The sequence below is a fragment of the Coregonus lavaretus genome (genome assembly GCF_964263955.1).
Source record: "Coregonus lavaretus genome assembly, chromosome: 12".
Lineage (NCBI taxonomy): Eukaryota > Metazoa > Chordata > Actinopteri > Salmoniformes > Salmonidae > Coregonus > Coregonus lavaretus.
Window position 1 is genome coordinate 47,406,695 of NC_139999.1, and position 20,397 is coordinate 47,427,091.

The following is a 20,397-nucleotide window of genomic DNA, read 5'->3' on the forward strand; positions in this document are numbered from 1 at the left end:
TTGTTAGCACTCTTCAAAAAAATGTAAACCATGAAGTCCAATAGACCAGCTGTACTTTAATGGCTCAACTTTTAACAGGTTACTTTAGATACAGTTGTAAAAGGTTCATATTCTAAACTGCGATCCTATGGGAATCCCACTATTTGGGAAACAGACCAGGGCCTCGTTTCCCAGAGCCTTCATAGCGTTAAGATCATCGTTAGAACCATCTTATGATGTACAGTGTATCTTTAGTACCCAAGGTGTTTCTCAGAGCCTTCATTAGTAAAGTGGCTCTTAAAAACGTTCGCTCATCTATAAGTGATCCAGACCACTTGCAGAGCAGCCAAAGTGCATCGTTTGGCTTCTTTTCTGCCTTAACTCACAAGATATCGTTCTAAAACAATTTATACGTGTTTTGTATGAATGGGCATGATCATACGATGATAAATGTTTCATTTGGGTAATGTATAGGATCTATATAATGTAATATTTAATGAAAAGATTAACAACGTGCTCAACTCCACATTATATAAACTTAGATCGGGTGCTGAATCCTCATATATAATCTAAAGAACAAAAATAGTCCAAATGTTACAAATACATATTTCAAATTATCCAGCCGCACAGTCGGTTGGTGTATATGTTGCGCATATTCGCACCAACCTGAGCCCATTGCAGACTCACAATGATGGGGCTATCCTTAAAAAATACAGGCTCCCACGAGAAGAATTCTCAGACTAAAAAACCTAAATGTGTGCAGTAGAGGGTTAGTTACTGTATAAAAGGAAACTATCTGAGACAGCTCTATTGAGGTGCAGTGTGCTAAAAGCACTGTGGAGGAAAGAAGACGCCTGGGGTTCAAATCTTGAAATCAATTAACATTACATGATGAAAATGTTTAGTTTGTAGATTATTGTGTTATTTATTTTCATTCATAAAAACTATTCTGCAAAATGTATAGGCCTACCATACGTTTCACATGAAATGTGGGCTATTAGTCGTGTTTTCTTATTATGCAAGTGGCATCGACTTCAGCACCAGTGAACTGGAGAGCTCCCCCAACGGGATCATGTGAAAAACCAAACATGGCCCCAACTATGCTTTTAGCTGTGGCACTTACAGGTTCACCCTAAGTGCTTGTGTGGGAAACACTATTAAACAGTTGGCTTGTAAATATCTATGTATCTTGTACGATCATCGTAATGCTTAAATTACATCGCAGCTGGGAAACAAGGCCCAGATTAGTTTGCCCATCCATGCTCGACAAAAAGTAAATGGACAAAGATCAGTAATCATCATCGTTTTTTGGGTTTATTGGGTCTGCCACTACCCTCCAAACACACGCAGCACGCACGCATGCACTCACACCATTTGTTTCTTTACTCACAAAAATGGCTTATCATCTGATCCTACCTACCCGGCTAATCAACCCATATGCCTCCTACCCTCAGACTACATGTCTCCCGAGTGGCGCGTCTCCCGATTGGCGCAGTGGTCTAAGGCACTGCATCGCAGTGCTAGCTGTGCCACTAGAGATCCTGGTTCGAATCCAGGCTCTGTCGTAGCCGGCCGCGACCGGGAGACCAATGGGGCGGCGCACAATTGGCCCAGCGTCGTCCAGGCCAGGGTAGGGGAGGGAATGGCTGGCAGGGATGTAGCTCAGTTGGTAGAGCATGGCGTTTGCAACGGCAGGGTTGTGGGTTCGATTCCCACGGGGGGCCAGTATGAAAAAATAAAAAAAATAATGTATGCACTCACTAACTGTAAGTCGCTCTGGATAAGAGCGTCTGCTAAATGACTAAAATGTCAAATGTAAATGTACATGAATGGGCTTACCGGTATCCTGCTTTGTACCCATATTCATATGATGGGCTACTTCACCCATCAGATTCTAAGCCCTGTCTAAGCCGGGGGGTGGTTCTACTAAGCTACAGTATATGAAATTGTTTTAAGAAGGTCATACCAAGGACCATTTAGCTATTTGATTTGGAATTTTAAGACCCCTTGAAGTATCCCAAAAATATATAACAAATATTTTTGATGATTTTTTTTTTGGGGGGGGTCTTACTGCTATTAGCCGATACAAACGCATTGAATAACAGATTCAATACATGAATAGTCCCAAAAAAAGATCAAGTGTCTCTCCTATATCTGAGAGATATAAGAAAGATCAGAAAACATTTGTTTGTTTTTCTGACATGTATTTAACCCCATATTTTTGGCATTAAACAGTCTCCATACTGTATATACAGTACAGTGCCTTGCAAGAGTATTCATCCCCCTTGGAGTTTTTCCTATTTTTTTGCATTACAACCTGTAATTTAAATGGATTTTTATTTGGATTTCATGTAATGGACATACACAAAAAAGTCCAAATTGGTGAAGTGAAATTAAAAAAATAACTTGTTTCAAAAAATTCTAAAAAATCTATAACGGAAAAGTGGTGCGTGCATATGTATTCACCCCCTTTGCTATGAAGCCCTTAAATAAGATCTGGTGCATTCAATTACCTTCAGAAGTCACATAATTAGTTAGATTGCACACAGGTGGACTTTATTTAAGTGTCACATGATCTGTCACATGATCTCAGTATATTTACACCTGTTCTGAAAGGCCCCAGAGTCTGCAACACCACTAAGCAAGGGGCATCACCAAGCAAGCGGCACAATGAAGACCAAGGAGCTCTCCAAACAGGTCAGGGACAAAGTTATGGAGAAGTACAGATCAGGGTTGGGTTATAAAAAAATATCTGAAACTTTGAACATCCCACGGAGCACCATTTAAATCCATTATTAAAAAATTGAAAGAATATGGCACCACAACTCACGGACAAGGCAAGGAGGGCATTAATCAGAGAGGCAACAAAGAGACCAAAGATAACCCTGAAGGAGCTGCAAAGCTCCACAGCGGAGATTGGAGTATCTGTCCATAGGACCACTTTAAGCCGTACACTCCACAGAGCTGTAATTTACAGAAGAGTGGCCATAAAAAAGCCATTGCTTCAAGAAAAAAATAAGCAAACACGTTTGGTGTTCACCAAAAGCCATGTGGAAGACTCCCCAAACATATGGAAGAAGGTACTCTGGTCAGATGAGACTAAAATTGAGCTTTTTGGCCATCAAGGAAAACGCTATGTCTGGCGCAAACCCTACACCTCTCATCACCCCGAGAACACCATCGGCAGGGACTGGGAAACTGGTCAAAATTGAAGGAATGATGGATTGCGCCAAATACAGGGAAATTCTTGAGGGAAACCTGTTTCAGTCTTCCAGAGATTTGAGACTGGGACGGAGGTTCACCTTCCAGTAGGACAATGACCCTAAGCATACTGCTAAAGCAACACTTGAGTGGTTTAAGGGGAAATATTTAAATATCTTGGAATGGCCTCGTCAAAGCCCAGACCTCAATCCATGATCTGTCACATGATCTCAGTATATCATCTGTGGTATGACTTAAAGATTGCTGTACACCAGCGGAACCCATCCAACTTGAAGGAGCTGGAGCAGTTTTGCCTTGAAGAATTGGCAAAAATCCCAGTGGCTAGATGTGCCAAGTTTATAGAGACATACCCCAAGAGACTTGCAGCTGTAATTGCTGCAAAAGGTGGCTCTACAAAGTATTGACTTTGGGGGGGGGTGAATAGTTATGCATGCTCAGGTTTTCTGTTTCTTTGCATTATTTCTTGTTTGTTTCACAATAAAACATATTTTACATCTTCAGAGTGGTAGGCATGTTTTGTAAATGAAATGATACAAACCCCCCAAAAATCAATTTTAATTCCAGTTTGTAAGGCAAAAAATAGGAAAAATGCCAAGGGGGGTGAATACTTTCTCAAGCCACTGTATACCAGGCGGTGTCAGAGGAAGTCCCTAAACATTGTGAAAGACTCCAGCCACCCTAGTCATAGACTGTTCTTTCTGCTCCCGCACGGCAAGCGGTACCGGAGCACCAAGTCTAGGTCCAAGAGGCTTCTAAACAGCTTCTACCCCCAAGCCATAAGACTCCTGAACATCTAATCAGATGGCTTCCCACCTTTGCACAGAGGGTCATATTAGTGTGTAGCCCAAACGGTTCGGACGTTACAGACAGAAGTTGGCAGATCGGCTGTACCGACTTCAGACGGGTCTCCTGACACTTGTGGAGGTCGTAGAGCAAAATTGAGAACATCATCGCGTTCGTGAGAGTCTCATAGAGGAGTATTAGTTTATAGGCCACGTTCGGACGCTACAGACGATTTGGTGAGAAAACCGATTTTTGGGATGTCTCATGGTCTGACAAACGCTCTAGCTCTGTCACCTTTCACAGCAGATACGGAAGTGCGACATAGGCGGATGCGGTGGATTGAGACGCATCCAACGCAAAAAACTGATATCTCTAGCTTAAACTGACAGATTTTTATGGGGATTTTTTTATATGCTAATTATTTTCCACGGGGGCGCGGACATCGACCTTAGGGGGTTATAGGGATAGTTTGGGATTTTGGCAATGATGCCATTTAACTACAGTGAGGGGGAAAAAGTATTTGATCCACTGCTGATTTTGTACGTTTGCCCACTGAGAAAGAAATTATCAGTCTATAATTTTAATGGTAGGTTTATTTGAACAGTGAGAGACAGAATAACAACAAAAAAATCCAGAATAACGCATGTCAAAAATTTTATAAATTGATTTGCATTTGAATGAGGGAAATAAGTATTTGACCCCTCTGCAAAACATGACTTAGTACTTGGTGGCAAAACCCTTGTTGGCAATCACAGAGGTCAGACGTTTCTTGTAGTTGGCCACCAGGTTTGCACACATCTCAGGAGGGATTTTGTCCCACTCCTCTTTGCAGATCTTCTCCAAGTCATTAAGGTTTTGAGGCTGATGTTTGGCTACTCAAACCTTCAGCTCCCTCCACATATTTTCTATGGGATTAAGGTCTAGAGACTGGCTAGGCCACTCCAGGACCTTAATGTGCTTCTTCTTGAGCCATTCCTTTGTTGCCTTGGCCGTGTGTTTTGGGTCATTGTCATGCTGGAATACCCATCCACGACCCATTTTCAATGCCCTGGCTGAGGGAAGGAGGTTCTCACACAAGATTTGACGGTACATGGCCCCGTCCATCGTCCCTTTGATGCGGTGAAGTTGTCCTGACCCCTTAGCAGAAAAACACCCCCAAAGCATAATGTTTCCACCTCCATGTTTGACGGTGGGGATAGTGTTCTTGGGGTCATAGGCAGCATTCCTCCTCCTCCAAACAGGGCGAGTTGAGTTGATGCCAAAGAGCTCCATTTTGGTCTCATCTGACCACAACACTTTCACCCAGTTCTCCTCTGAATTATTCAGATGTTCATTGGCAAACTTCAGACGGGCATGTATATGTGATTTTTTTAGCAGGGGGACCTTGCGGGCGCTGCAGGATTTCAGGCCTTCACGGCGTAGTGTGTTACCAATTGTTTTCTTGGTGACTATGGTCCCAGCTGCCTTGAGATCATTGACAAGATCCTCCTGTGTAGTTCTGGGCTAATTCCTCACCGTTCTCATGATCATTGCAACTCCACGAGGTGAGACCTTGCATGGAGCCCCAGGCCGAGGGAGATTGACAGTTCTTTTGTGTTTCTTCCACCCTTCACCTAACCCTTTAACCTATCTCCTAACCTAGCTAATGTTAGCCAGTTAGCTACCGTTAGCCACCTAGGCACCTAGCTGGAATTCGTAACATATTGTACTTTTAGCAAATTCGTAACATACAATACGAATTGTAATTCATAACATATCATATGAAATGGGTGATGGACATCCACAAATGAATACATACAGTGGGGAGAACAAGTATTTGATACACTGCCGATTTTGCAGGTTTTCCTACTCACAAAGCATGTAGAGGTCTGTCATTTTTATCATAGGTACACCTCAACTGTGAGAGACGGAATCTAAAACAAAAATCCAGAAAATCACATTGTATGATTTTTAAGTAATTAATTAGCATTTTATTTCATGACATAAGTATTTGATCACCTACCAACCAGTAAGAATTCCAGCTCTCACAGACCTGTTAGTTTATCTTTAAGAAGCCCTCCTGTTCTCCACTCATTACCTGTATTAACTGCACCTGTTTGAACTCGTTACCTTTATAAAAGACACCTGTCCACACACTCAATCAAACAGACTCCAACCTCTCCACAATGGCCAAGACCAGAGAGCTGTGTAAGGGCATCAGGGATAAAATTGTAGACCTGCACAAGGCTGGGATGGGCTACAGGACAATAGGCAAGCAGCTTGGTGAGAAGGCAACAACTGTTGGCGCAATTATTCGAAAATGGAAGAAGTTCAAGTTGATGGTCAATCACCCTCGGTCTGGGGCTCCATGCAAGATCTCACCTCGTGGGGCATCAATGATCATGAGGAAGGTGAGGGATCAGCCCAGAACTACACGGCAGGACCTGGTCAATGACCTGAAGAGAGCTGGGACCACAGTCTCAAAGAAAACCATTAGTAACACACTTCGCCGTCATGGATTAAAATCCTGCAGCGCATGCAAGGTCCCCCTGCTCAAGCCAGCGCATGTCCAGGCCCGTCTGAAGTTTGCCAATGACCATCTGGAGGATCCAGAGGAGGAATGGGAGAAGGTCATGTGGTCTGATGAGACAAAAATATAGCTTTTTGGTCTAAACTCCACTCGCCGTGTTTGGTGGAAGAAGAAGGATGAGTACAACCCCAAGAACACCATCCCAACCGTGAAGCATGGAGGTGGAAACATCATTCTTTGGGGATGCTTTTCTGCAAAGGGGACAGGACGACTGCACCGTATTGAGGGGAGGCATATGGATGGGGCCATGTATCGCGAGATCTTGGCCAACAACCTCCTTCCCTCAGTAAGAGCATTGAAGGTCGTGGCTGGGTCTTCCAGCATGACAACGACCCGAAACACACAGCCAGGGCAACTAAGGAGTGGCTCCGTAAGAAGCATCTCAAGGTCCTGGAGTGGCCTAGCCAGTCTCCAGACCTGAACCCAATAGAAAATCTTTGGAGGGAGCTGAAAGTCCGTATTGCCCAGCGACAGCCCCGAAACCTGAAGGACCTGGAGAAGGTCTGTATGGAGGAGTGGGCCAAAATCCCTGCTGCAGTGTGTGCAAACCTGGTCAAGACCTACAGGAAACGTATGATCTCTGTAATTGCAAACAAAGGTTTCTGTACCAAATATTAAGTTCTGCTTTTCTAATGTATCAAATACTTATGTCATGCAATAAAATGCTAATTAATTACTTAAAAATCATACAATGTGATTTTCTGGATTTTTGTTTTAGATTCCGTCTCTCACAGTTGAAGTGTACCTATGATAAAAATTACAGACCTCTACAGGCTTTGTAAGTAGGAAAACCTGCAAAATCGGCAGTGTATCAAATACTTGTTCTCCCCACTGTACCATACGAAACGTAACATATCATACTAAAAGGAGTGCAACCAATTTACATACAGAATAATACGAAATGCTTTGAGACCAGGTTGGAATAAAAAGAGAGCTGAGTTATTTTGCTTCTTTTGTTGTTTTTTTACCCCGGAGTTCACTTTTAAGAGGACTACATGTGATAACCATAAGAGTGTACAGGATCAGCTGAGGAGGGTTGCCACTTTGTTCACCCTGAAATGTTAGGCACCACCAACCCTTCTGAGCTCCTTTCGCTCCCTTTCATAAATGCTTTAATAAATGCACTTTCACAGGTGGCTGCGCAAATGGAATGGCATCAAACACCTGGAAATCATGTGTTTGATATATTTATTACCATTCCAATGATTCCGCTCCAGTCATTACCACAAGCCTGTTCTCCCCAATTAAGGTGCCACCAACCTCCTGTGCTGCACTTTAATGTTGAACGTAATGTTCATGTAGGTTATTAATGTACCCTATGACCACAAATTCTCCTCTGGAAAGTTTCTTCCAAGTATCTTGACTTTCTTCTAATTAAATCTAAACTATAGATGGCAAGTTCCGAAAATAATCTCCCTCTCCATCTGGAGCCATTTTGGGTTTTGAGAAATTTTTCTTATGTATGGTCATTCGTCCAGTCAGAGACTAGAATCTAGCAGAGGGAGGTGAGTGGAAAAAGCTTTGGCAAAGACCAATTGAGGTCCAAACGCACCAGCTCTTCATCTAATATAAAATATAAAAAAACCTATGCATTCGAAAAAACGTATGTTGTTTCAGTCTTCTCGGGAGATGCCATCACCTTTTCCTTTTAGGTACTGTAGGTGAATGGTATTTCAGTCTTAGAGCATTTCATTCTGCTAGCCTTAGGACTTTCTAATGTTTCTATTTGCCACACAAGCAAGACATCACAAGGGAGCTATACCAACCGGCAGAAAAATAGTTTTGATTTATCATTGTATGGCACGGCGCAGAGTTTCAGGGACTGTAATTCTCCACTTTGATGGGAACAAGTGTGAACTGTGTGTAGCCCTTCAAATTGTCATAGCACATCACTCAAGAAGACGAGAGCCATCATCCCTTTTCAGAAGGAAACACAGCTTTTGTTGTTTGGTTTGTTTGTCATTGTTCATTGTAGTCCCGTGTAGCTCAGTTGGTAGAGCATGGCGCTTGCAACGCCAGGGTTGTGGGTTCGATTCCAACGGGGGACCAGTATGAAAATGTATGCACTCACTAACTGTAAGTCGCTCTGAATAAGAGCGTCTGCTAAATGACTAAAATGTAAATGTAAAATGTTCACTCAGTGCTGGCTTTGTGTTTGTTTTTCTGCGTCCCATGGGGAACTTGATTTGTTTTAGAATGAGGGGAACGTCCTCTGCAGTGGTCAGTATTTTCCCGGAGGATGTCATAGAGGTTTCAGGCATCAATTCCATAACAACCTGTGTCTTAGAGACAGATCATGATTGATGATAAGTATTTTGTTGTAAATGACATACAGTGGGGAAAAAAAGTATTTAGTCAGCCACCAATTGTGCAAGTCCACTTAAAAAGATGAGAGAGGCCTGTAATTTTCATCATAGGTACATGTCAACTATGACAGACAAATTGAGATTTTTTTCCTCCAGAAAATCACATTGTAGGATTTTTTATGAATTTATTTGCAAATTATGGTGGAAAATAAGTATTTGGTCACCTACAAACAAGCAAGATTTCTGGCTCTCACAGACCTGTAATTTCTTCATTAAGAGGCTCCTCTGTTCTCCACTCGTTACCTGTATTAATGGCACCTGTTTGAACTTGTTATCAGTATAAAAGACACCTGTCCACAACCTCAAACAGTCGCACTCCAAACTCCACTATGGCCAAGACCAAAGAGCTGTCAAAGGACACCAGAAACAAAATTGTAGACCTGCACCAGGCTGGTAAGACTGAATCTGCAACAGGTAAGCAGCTTGGTTTGAAGAAATCAACTGTGGGAGCAATTATTAGGAAATGGAAGACATACAAGACCACTGATAATCTCCCTCGATCTGGGGCTCCACGCAAGATCTCACCCTGTGGGGTCAAAATGATCACAAGAACGGTGAGCAAAAATCCCAGAACCACACGGGGGGACCTAGTGAATTACCTGCAGAGAGCTGGGACCAAAGTAACAAAGCCTACCATCAGTAACACACTACGCCGCCAGGGACTCAAATCCTGCAGTGCCAGACGTGTCCCCCTGCTTAAGCCAGTACATGTCCAGGCCCGTCTGAAGTTTGCTAGAGTGCATTTGGATGATCCAGAAGAGGATTGGGAGAATGGCATATGGTCAGATGAAACCAAAATATAACTTTTTGGTAAAAACTCAACTTGTTTTGTTTGGAGGACAAAGAATGCTGAGTTGCATCCAAAGAACACCATACCTACTGTGAAGCATGGGGGTGGAAACATCATGCTTTGGGGCTGTTTTTCTGCAAAGGGACCAGGACGACTGATCCATGTAAAGGAAAGAATGAATGGGGCCATGTATCGTGAGATTTTGAGTGAAAACCTCCTTCCATCAGCAAGGGCATTGAAGATGAAACGTGGCTGGGTCTTTCAGCATGACAATGATCCCAAACACACCGCCCGGGCAACGAAGGAGTGGCTTCGTAAGAAGCATTTCAAAGTCCTGGAGTGGCCTAGCCAGTCTCCAGATCTCAACCCCATAGAAAATCTTTGGAGGGAGTTGAAAGTCTGTGTTGCCCAGCGACAGCCCCAAAACATCACTGCTCTAGAGGAGATCTGCATGGAGGAATGGGCCAAAATACCAGCAACAGTGTGTGAAAACCTTGTGAAGACTTTCAGAAAACGTTTGACCTGTGTCATTGCCAACAAAGGGTATATAACAAAGTATTGAGAAACTTTTGTTATTTTTTTTTTTAAACTTTTGTTTATTTTCCACCATAATTTGCAAATAAATTCATTAAAAATCCTACAATGTGATTTTCTGGATTTTTTCCCTAATTTTGTCTGTCATAGTTGACGTGTACCTATGATGAAAATTACAGGCCTCTCTCATCTTTTTAAGTGGGAGAACTTGCACAATTGGTGGCTGACTAAATACTTTTTTTCCCCACTGTACCTAGATATTCCAAGTAAAATACAACAACAAAAAGTTGAGGCATGGAGCAACAGTTATTACAATGATGCATACTATCTATTGCCCACCATGGGTTGGAGCTATCCTCACAGTGTATTGCTGTTTACATCACCATGGTATAGGCTAGTGCTGCAACAGCACTCCTCCCCCCAAGCCAGTCAGTACAAGGTTTTATTAGAGATTGAGCCAGAAAGCTTTTAACCTTGTTTCCTGAATTGAACCAAACTACTAAAAAGTCGGTTACACAATAAAGGGTCTGTGACGAAACATAGAGAGAAACTTGTAGAGAGCATTTTGTGATACGTGTGTCACGTCTCCTCCCGTTGCTCCCCTCCGGTGCTCTGATTCGCCGGTCTACTGAGCCACCGGTCTGCGCGCACCACCTCGGCAACACTGGAATGGAAACCCAACGCACGCTAAACACCTCCAGCGCACCTGCACCTCATCATCTCATCACCACCCCTATATAGCCCTGGACTGTTCAGTGTTGTGTTGTGTGTGATTGTTAGTGTCTTGTCGTGTACTCGCTCTTTGTTGTTCTTCTCTTGCTTAGTGTTAAGTAAACCTTTACATTGTTGATTCCTGCGTCTGCGTCCTGCCTCTTCGTATCCTCAGTACTCGTCACAACGTGAAAAGGCCCCTTCGTGCATTTGGCTGTGTAACCACTTTTAACAGCTTCCCTCTGCTAATTTAGATACAGTGAGGCCTATGGTGCAAACATGCTGTTTGATTTCCTTGATAACAGGAAACATCGTAGAGAAATTAGACGGTAGTATGGATGAAAGCCCAAGACCCACCTCCTGATTCATCCCAGAACAGTGGGGTTCCTCTGATAATTGGGCCTACAGATGTAGGATCTTAATTTGATCCCCCTGTTGCAGGATAACTTTCCTGCAATGCAAAACCTGTAGTGTATTTGAGGTTTAAAAAGGCTTCTGAAGTTTCTAATTTCCACGTTGAAATTCCAGACTTAATTTCCCTTGCGAAAAATGTATCTACCCTTACGAAAATGTCCATTTAATTATGATCCACATAATAATTCACATTTCCTGTGGTTGCAGGAATATTTTCCTGCTGTAGCAAACAGGCTCAAATTAAGATCCTACATCTGTATTGTGGACAAGCTGAGAAAACCAAAGGTCAGTGTCAGCCTTGGTTACAGGCTTGTATCGTAGATGTAAGTAAATGACACAGACCAAAAACTAGTAATTGACAGAAACAATGTCTAAACTTTTTCTGTCACCTGACTAAGTTTAAAGCCATCATTGTATGTCTAATATATCAATGTGTGTGTTTATTTCATGAAAATAACTCCATCAAATATATTTTGTATCATTTATTTCCCTGAGCCTCCTTTTGCCATTGAAATGCTCAGTCTGATTGGCGGATATGATGTAGACTATAGAGCCCTTCAAAGTAGGAGAATACATATGCAAATAAAAGATGACTGGTCATTGGTCAGAATAATCAGATCAGATTGGGATGTCATGCTGTGGGCCAAAACTCCTTCCCACCTGAACAGGCTGAAATTTCAGGCGTTTTGTTTCCAAAAAGCTTGTACACTAGAAAGACGTTATCATCATTTTTCACAGTTTCCGAGTGTTATTTCAATCTCATAGTGTGGAAATATCATTTAAAAAACAGGATAATCATGTTTTTGACTACACTGCCCTTTAATGCTTTTCAGGCAGCGTTATGTTGCTTTTTAAATGCCCTCTCTCAACCAAGAATGACGCCCCCTTGATCAGTCAACATAAACATTATGTTTATGTGAAAAGCTTAATTCCAAAATGCTATATATCCATTTTCAGAAATGTTGGTAAATTAGCTTTTATTGTTTAAAGAAATTATGAGATTGTTGTGTTTATTCACTATCTAATCATGGAATGGGGTTGTTTAATGACAGAGATGTATTTGTTTAAAATCTATCACTTGATGGTTTCATTTCAGAGAGACAAATAATCAAGTTTTCTTTTCAAAATGCGATATATCTGCCTCACTCTCAGAGAAATAAGTAGTACTGCTAGGGTTTACACAGTCAAATGTAACACAACTACATTTTTAATAAAGAACTGTACAAATTATACATTTGTTACATCAATATTACAAATATATGTTAATTACTCCACAGTCTGAGCTCAAAATGACTGCCATGGCATTTGTCCTTCCACATCACAAATTAGTTGGCTAATTGGATCCTGAGTAGTCTGATAGTCCCTAGACACATGCAGTCTAAGTCTCCCACCCTGTATCTAAATCCAGTTAGCCGTCTGTGTCCCTCTAACACATTCTTAACATACATCTTTGATATACTCACAAATCAATGAATTGAAGCTAATTATAGTCCAGACACTCACGAACGCACGCACGCACACAGGCGCACGCACACACACAGTCAATAGAAATCACTTGGGCTGGTTAGACTTCCTCATAGACCAGCTTTGCATGCGTTTCCCTCTCATGGTCCCTTCAGGTGTGGACTGTGTGTGAGAGTTTGTGAAGTTAGGATCCACTGATGATGAAGCTGCAGTCCTCCAGAAGCCAAGCTGGTCATCTGGTTCAATGGCCAAGGAAGTCTTCCTTTTGGGATGGAAGGTTGTAGGATAAGAATGAGCGAGAGAGAGCCAGAGACAGACTGGAGACTTGGAGGTTAGCTTTGAAAATAGTGAAATGTCTGACAGACAGGAGAGGTGAATAGCTTTTGACTTTCAAGTCTAAATTGCTCTGACGAAGGCCAAGAGGCCGACACGTAAGCTTTAATCAAATAAGTGATACAACCGGGTTTCTCTTTTCTTTGAAGTTATAGCATTATTCTCAACACACCTGCAATGAGAACTCAGATGTGCAAGGGCTTTTTTGAATTTTAAGTCTAAATTGGGGGAGTGTACACATACATATATGTGAATTCACCCATAATTGCTGTCTAGGTGTCCTGGTTCACATTTTTGTAAATGTACAGCATGGACCTTATTAAAAGGTTATGCAAACATTACTTTGAAATCGGATGGAAAAGAAAGCATTTTAATAATTTACCTTGTGTGAATAATGAGTACAAATATTTTTGCTGAGATGCTGACTTCCTTCCTCATCCTCCCTGTACAGTATATAAAGATATTTTACAACAAGACATGGATGGAGCGCTACGGAGAACCCATAGGAGCAGACATGGTCACCATGCTATGGTCCGTCACAGTCTCCATATTTGCCATTGGGGGCCTGCTTGGAGCGCTCTGCGTCACGTTGCTCACGAAACTCATTGGAAGGTAAGTTGGAACACACCTATGATAAGCATTAAAAGAAGAGGCTTGCTGACATAGATATCAATGCATATAAATGAACATTTAAGCCTACATATTTCTCTGCATGGCTCCGTTATTAAGAAGATTAACCATTGCGCTGGTAAGGTAGCGCAGAGGCTTGCAGTTAATTAGGTCCAGTTTTGATGATAAGTGCTTCTGGCATTGTCTGTTGAGTGATCTTTGAGGTGGGAGCATATGACGGTATATTGACAAGTGAACTTCTGAATGTCCATTAGAGTGAAAGGCCTGAACATAGCTTTATCTATTATCTTCATCTTTTATTTTTTTTGTGCAACAACAACACTCACCACACTATTAGCTATTGAAGCAAGGAGAGGAGTTGGCATATACGTTCAAACCGTCCATCCCTCCTTTGGGATTCTTCCCCCATCTCCTTCTCCTCATCAACCTTTGAAAGCGGCTACCTAGATAAACCCTTCCCCCATCTGTTCTTCAGTCTTCTTCCCTCCCTCCCTATCGTCTTTCTCTCTTAGCATTTCAGTGAGCGAACCTTTAGTGGTCAGGACGCACGTAGACAGATAGACAGGACACGGTAGATGGAACATGGCAGGAAGAGCTGAGTGCTGACATCCTAAGGATTCCAGCAGGCCTGGGCGTGGGTGATTCCCTCTAATGGATGCTCCACAGGCCCCCCATGGAGCCAGGCACCACTACATCCGCTCCAGGCACATCTCCATCCATCACAAGGACACTTGCCAGCCAAGCGGATTCCAATAGACGTTTCTGGCCTTTGATGTCACCAGGGATCCTTGAGTTGGTATAATTTCCCAATTAGCGTCCCAAATCAGCGCTTTATGGGTACTATATAGTGTTCCGATTTTGAAACATATCAACGGAATTAAATGTCGATTTCAGACCTGGAGAAGCCACAGAAAAATAAACACAATTTGAGTCCATATTCCCTCCCCCGGGGAGAGAAACGTGTAAAGTGAATTTAACATGAAGCCTCCATTAACTGAGTACAGCTTCATGCCTCAGTTCCCCATTCCCTCTCTCTTCTCATCTGAGAAACTGGTGGGTGTGAGGCTAAAGATGACTTAAAGTCCTGCAGACACAAATAGTACATGACGCAGGGGCAAATGTGTGAGCCACCTTTCAGCTGCAGCACTTAAAACTCCTTGGAATTATTCAGCAGAACTGTATTCAAGTACTGTTTAGTGCATACATCTATACAAAATAATTGTGGGGAATTATAGAGATATTTATTGTTGCAATACCCTGGGTTAGGGAATTTGTCACATAATTTTGTTTTGACACCATAGAAACTGTGGGAGGAGACATGTATCATCTGATGTCTCATTCCTTTCACTTGACTCCATTATTTCCTTCTCAATTTGTGGAAATAGTATAGCATTTTCTGAGGTGAAACATTTCAGAAATGCTTAATTTTACCAGAGTGAATCAGGGTTTCTGAATTTGAATGACCTGTAGCGTATTTGTTTCTGTGCTCCAGTCAATAATACTCCAAGTCAATAACAGAAACAGTATTTGTGTCAGTCCATTACCTATAGCCTACTCCAAATGACATAATGGACCTACATAGAATACTAAAGGTTTCAACCCCTCTTGTTCACAGACAAAAGTTTTCACTGAACTTGATCAACTTGGTCCATGCGGCTCACTCCCATTGTAGCAATGCAGCTGCTTAATTACAACTACTGTTCCCGGTGCAGACATATTAGCACACTGCGGCCCATAATGATTCTGAGAGTTTGATGCCCCCTGTTGCAGCTCTTGACATTGGTGGAGAGCGATAACATAGACTCTAGAGGTGTGTTGACATCGCCAAGATATCATTCCTTTTTTGCCCTCCCTGATTTGTGGCCCGAGTGATTGAGCGGTTAAGACTACATGCATGTGGTAATAGAAGCTATAGATAATAGAAGCTGAAGTGTTCTAGTCCCTTTGTGTCTTCTTTATACCTCCTACTCATCACTGAAACGTTAGGTAGACTATCTAAAAAGGGACAACCTGTACATGCTCAGACTTAGAGACCATTAGGGGATGACAGTAAAATATGATGTGACAGTTTATGATGTAAGCAATAGTCTTAACCTCACCATACATCATCCTTAATAGCCTTAGAATGAGATTCATAAATATTTATCATATGACTAATACAACCTGGGTTGATTACTTTCTGCATGGCCTAAAATGAGTCGATGAATGAGACAGTGACATAATATATGATCAGGAATACAAAATGGTTGCTTTTAGATAGAATTGTAAAGGAGGAAATCAAGTGTGATGACCATTGTGAAACGACCCAGCGGCAAAATTTGGCACAACATCTTACGTTATTTTCTGGTTGTACACTGGTTTTCTGACCAATTAGCGTTTTAGTTTTTTTGCGCTGATCTTAACTTGTTTTGTACATAATGATTCCTCCATTCCTCCATCGTTTCCTATGACCGAAAATAGCTTCTGGACATCAGAACAATGATCACTAACCTCGATTTGGATGAAGAATTCTACTTCAATGACTTGGCCACGCAGGACATACTGCTCACCGGGGACCAGGCTCTAATCCCCGACTCTCGGAAGAGGTAAAGACGGCGATATAGAGGCCGACGTGGGGGCACCTTAATGAAACTACGGCGGCGAGTGAATAAACCGCCACTACCCTCTGTTCTATTGGTGAATCACTGGAGAACAAACTAGATGAGCTCCTTTCGAGACTATCCTATCAATGGCACCTCACCTGAAGAACTGTAATATCCTATGCTTCACAGAATCTTGGCTGAATGAGGACATGGTTAATATGAATCTAGCAGTTTTTTCTATGCATCGGAAGGACAGAACGGCAGCGTCTCGTAAACTCAAGGGCAGGGGTGTGTGTCTCTTTGTTAACAACAACTGGTGCACAATCTATATTATTAAAGGAGAAGTTTACCCAAAATCCGGAAACTCCCACGTGATTCCATACATTGAAATTAGTTCAGTGGAGTTTGCCCTCTCCCCCTCTCTCTCCCTGTAGTGCTGTACTGAAACAGCTGCAAAAATGGGTCACATGACTCATGACCTTTGCTGGATGCAGGCCTCTCTCTGCTCCGTTGCCAGTGAATTCATGATTTAGAAATCTGCGAAGTGTGGACAAATTCGTTGTTTTATTGAAAGCGTACGGCCAAATTAGCTATTTCTGTCAAAAGTACTATCGGTTTTTAGTCAAGAAATGTGTACCTTTCGACCTAAAACATTTGCGATTATTTTGTATCATTATTTTATGTAGCCAACTGCCACAGCAGTGGAGATGGGTAACAACTGGTGCATGTGCGCGCTCAGGGAATCCCTGCTACTTAGAAACTGCACGTTATGCCCTTATTAATTGACTTAAGCCTGAGTATTCGGACGAAGAATTGAGGCAAATTGAGCTTTCAGATGGCCGCTGACCTCTAGCCACCAGTAGCTGGACCACAGCCCCAACCCATCCTTCCGATCAACACAGACTGGTGGTGCAGTTGTGGCAATTGCACTCCAATGCCGCGAATGAGGAATGTTTGTGCTGCAGAGAATTTGAATACGTGACTACAATTCTTACAGAAATGGAGGAACGTAATGATGATAAGGAGCAGTTAGTTTGCTTTTTCAACAAATGGGATTTTGCTGACCACATAAATTCTAGAATTTTTTTCCGTATTCCAAAAACAAATTGGAGACGCACCGCTGTTCCAGCTGGGCCAAATGGACAGTTATCTAACGAGTAAGTAGCTACTTTACATAAACCTCTATGAGCGGGACCATTAGTGAGTTTATGTTTTCGCCCAAAACACTATATAGCCTACAGTATGTTTATTTATGACAGTTTGGGGATACTCTATTCTGCAATGTAAAGTGACACAATGTCTATTGTCTCTCAACTGTCATAAATACATGGAGCACATATGCTAACCTGTAGAGCACTTTCATGTCTACATGATATGGTGCCATGGTAACAACACAATAAAAACACATTGAACGTCAAGAATCAGGCTAGGCTACATACCTCTCCTCTCTAACTTTACCTGCGATCAGTGACGTGTATTCATGGATGCCAAGGGAAGCCAGGCTTTCCCAAAAAATCTACAAAGAAAAACACATATAAAATAATTTATCTTTTGTCCAGGACCTTAATGTGCTTCTTCTTGAGCCACTCCTTTGTTGCCTTGGCCGTGTGTTTTGGGTCATTGTCATGCTGGAATACCCATCCCCAACCCATTTTCAATGCCCTGGCTGAGGGAAGGAGGTTCTCACCCAAGATTTGATGGTACATGGCCCCGTCCATCGTCCCTTTGATGCGGTGAAGTTGTCCTGTCCCCTTAGCAGAAAAACACCCCCAAAGCATAATGTTTCCACCTCCATGTTTGACGGTGGGGATGGTGTTCTTGGGGTCATAGGCATCATTCCTCCTCCTCCAAACATGGCAAGTTGAGTTGATGCCAAAGAGCTCGATTATGGTCTCATCTGACCACAACACTTTCACCCAGTTCTCCTCTGAATCATTCAGATGTTCATTGGCAAACTTCAGACGGGCCTGTATATGTGCTTTCTTGAGCAGGGGGATCTTGCAGGCGCTGCAGGATTTCAGTCCTTTACGGCGTAGTGTGTTACCAATTGTTTTCTTGGTGACTATGGTCCCAGCTGCTTTGAGATCATTGACAAGATACTCCCGTGTAGTTCTGGGCTGATTCCTCACCGTTCTCATGATCATTGCAACTCCACGAGGTGAGATCTTGCATGGAGCCCCAGGCCGAGGGAGATTGACAGTTATTTTGTGTTTCTTCCATCCTTTTTGTGTTTCTTCCACCCTTCTCACCAAGCTGCTTGGCGATGGTCTTGTAGCCCATTCCAGCCTTGTGTAGGTCTACAATCTTGTCCCTGACATCTTTGGAGAGCTCCTTGGTCTTGGCCATGGTGGAGAGTTTGGAATCTGATTGATTGCTTCTGTGGACAGGTGTCTTTTATACAGGTAACAAGCTGAGATTAGGAGCACTCCCTTTAAGAGTGTGCTCCTAATCTCAGCTCGTTACCTGTATAAAAGACACCTGGTAGCCAGAAATCTTTCTGATTGAGAGGGGGTCAAATACTTATTTCCCTCATTAAAATGCAAATAAATTTATAACATTTTCTGGATTTTTTTGTTGTTATTTTATCTCTCACTGTTCAAATAAATCTACCATTAAAATTATAGACTGATCATTTCTTTGTCAGTGGGCAAACATACCAAATCAGCAGGGGATCAAATACTTTTTTCCCTCACTGTATATACTGTATTCTATACTATTCTACTGTCTTATTCTATGCCGCTCTGACATTGCTTGTCCATATATTTATATATTCTTAATTCGGGAGCTAGAAACACAATAATTTCACTACATCCGCAGTGTGGATTACAATCGGAAACCCAGTCACGAGCTTCCCAGTGACACAAGCCTACCAGACAAGCTAAATGCCTTCTATACTCACTTCGAGGCAAGAAAGACTGAACCATGCGTGAGAGCACCAGCTGTTCCTGATGACTGTGTGATCACGCTCTCCATTGCTGATGTGAGTTAGACCTTTAAACAGGTTAACATTCACAAGGCCGGATTACCAGGACACGTACTCAGAGCATGCACTGACCAGCTGGCTAGTGTCTTCACTGACATTTTCAACCTCTCCCTGACCCAGTCTGTAATACCTACATGTTTCAAGCAGACCACCATTGTCCCTGTGCCCAAATACTATCACCCCCAGCCCTCACATATGTATCCATTAACTGTTTTGAAAGGCTGGTCATGGCTCACAACAACACCATCACCCCAGGCACCCTGGACCCACTCTAATTCACATACCGCCCCAACACATCCACAGATAACCACACTGCCCTTTCCCATTTGGACAAAAGGAACACCTACGTGAGAATGGTGTTCATTGACTACAGCTCAGCATTCAACACCATAGTGCCCTCGAAGCTCATCACTAAGCTGATGGGCCTCCACTAGGTGGTAAGGGTAGGCAACAACACATCCGCCACGCTGACCCTCAACACGGGGGCCCCTCAGGGGTACATGCTTAGTCCCCTCCTGTACTCCCTGTTCACCCACAACTGCGTGACCGCGCACGACTCCAACACAATCATGAAGTTTGTCGACGACACAATGGTGGGAGGCTGATCACCGATGATGATGAGACAGCCTATAGCGAGGAGGTCAGAGATAGGGCTGTAGTGGAGCAGGTCGAGAGCTTGAAGTTCCTCAGTCCACATCACTAAGGAGCTATCATGGTCCAAACACACCAACACTGTTGTTAAGATGGCATAACAACGCCTCTTCCCCCTCATGAGGCTGAAAAGATTTGGCATGGGCCCTCAGATCCTCAAAAAGTTATATAGCGGCACCATTGAGAGCATCTTGACTGGCTGCATCACCGCTCGGTACGGCAACTGCGAGGTACCCGACCACAAGGCGCTACAGAGGGTGGTGAGTACGGCCCAGTACATCACTGGGTCCGAGCTCCCTGCCATCCAGGACCTCTATACCAGGCGGTGTCAGAGGAAGGTCCAAATAATTGTCAGACTCCAGCAACCCAAGCCACAGACTGTTCTC

The 20,397-nt window shown here is 42.8% G+C and overlaps 1 protein-coding gene across 1 annotated transcript in view; it reads left to right on the plus strand.

The window, feature by feature from the left end:
• slc2a9l2 (solute carrier family 2 member 9, like 2) overlaps window positions 1–20,397 on the plus strand; it is a 265,970-nt gene that overhangs the window by 22,166 nt on the left and 223,407 nt on the right. The window contains exon 4 of the mRNA XM_084173878.1: window positions 13,617–13,777. Coding sequence (XP_084030004.1) covers window positions 13,617–13,777 — 161 coding nt within the window. The remainder of the gene's footprint in view (window positions 1–13,616; window positions 13,778–20,397) is intronic.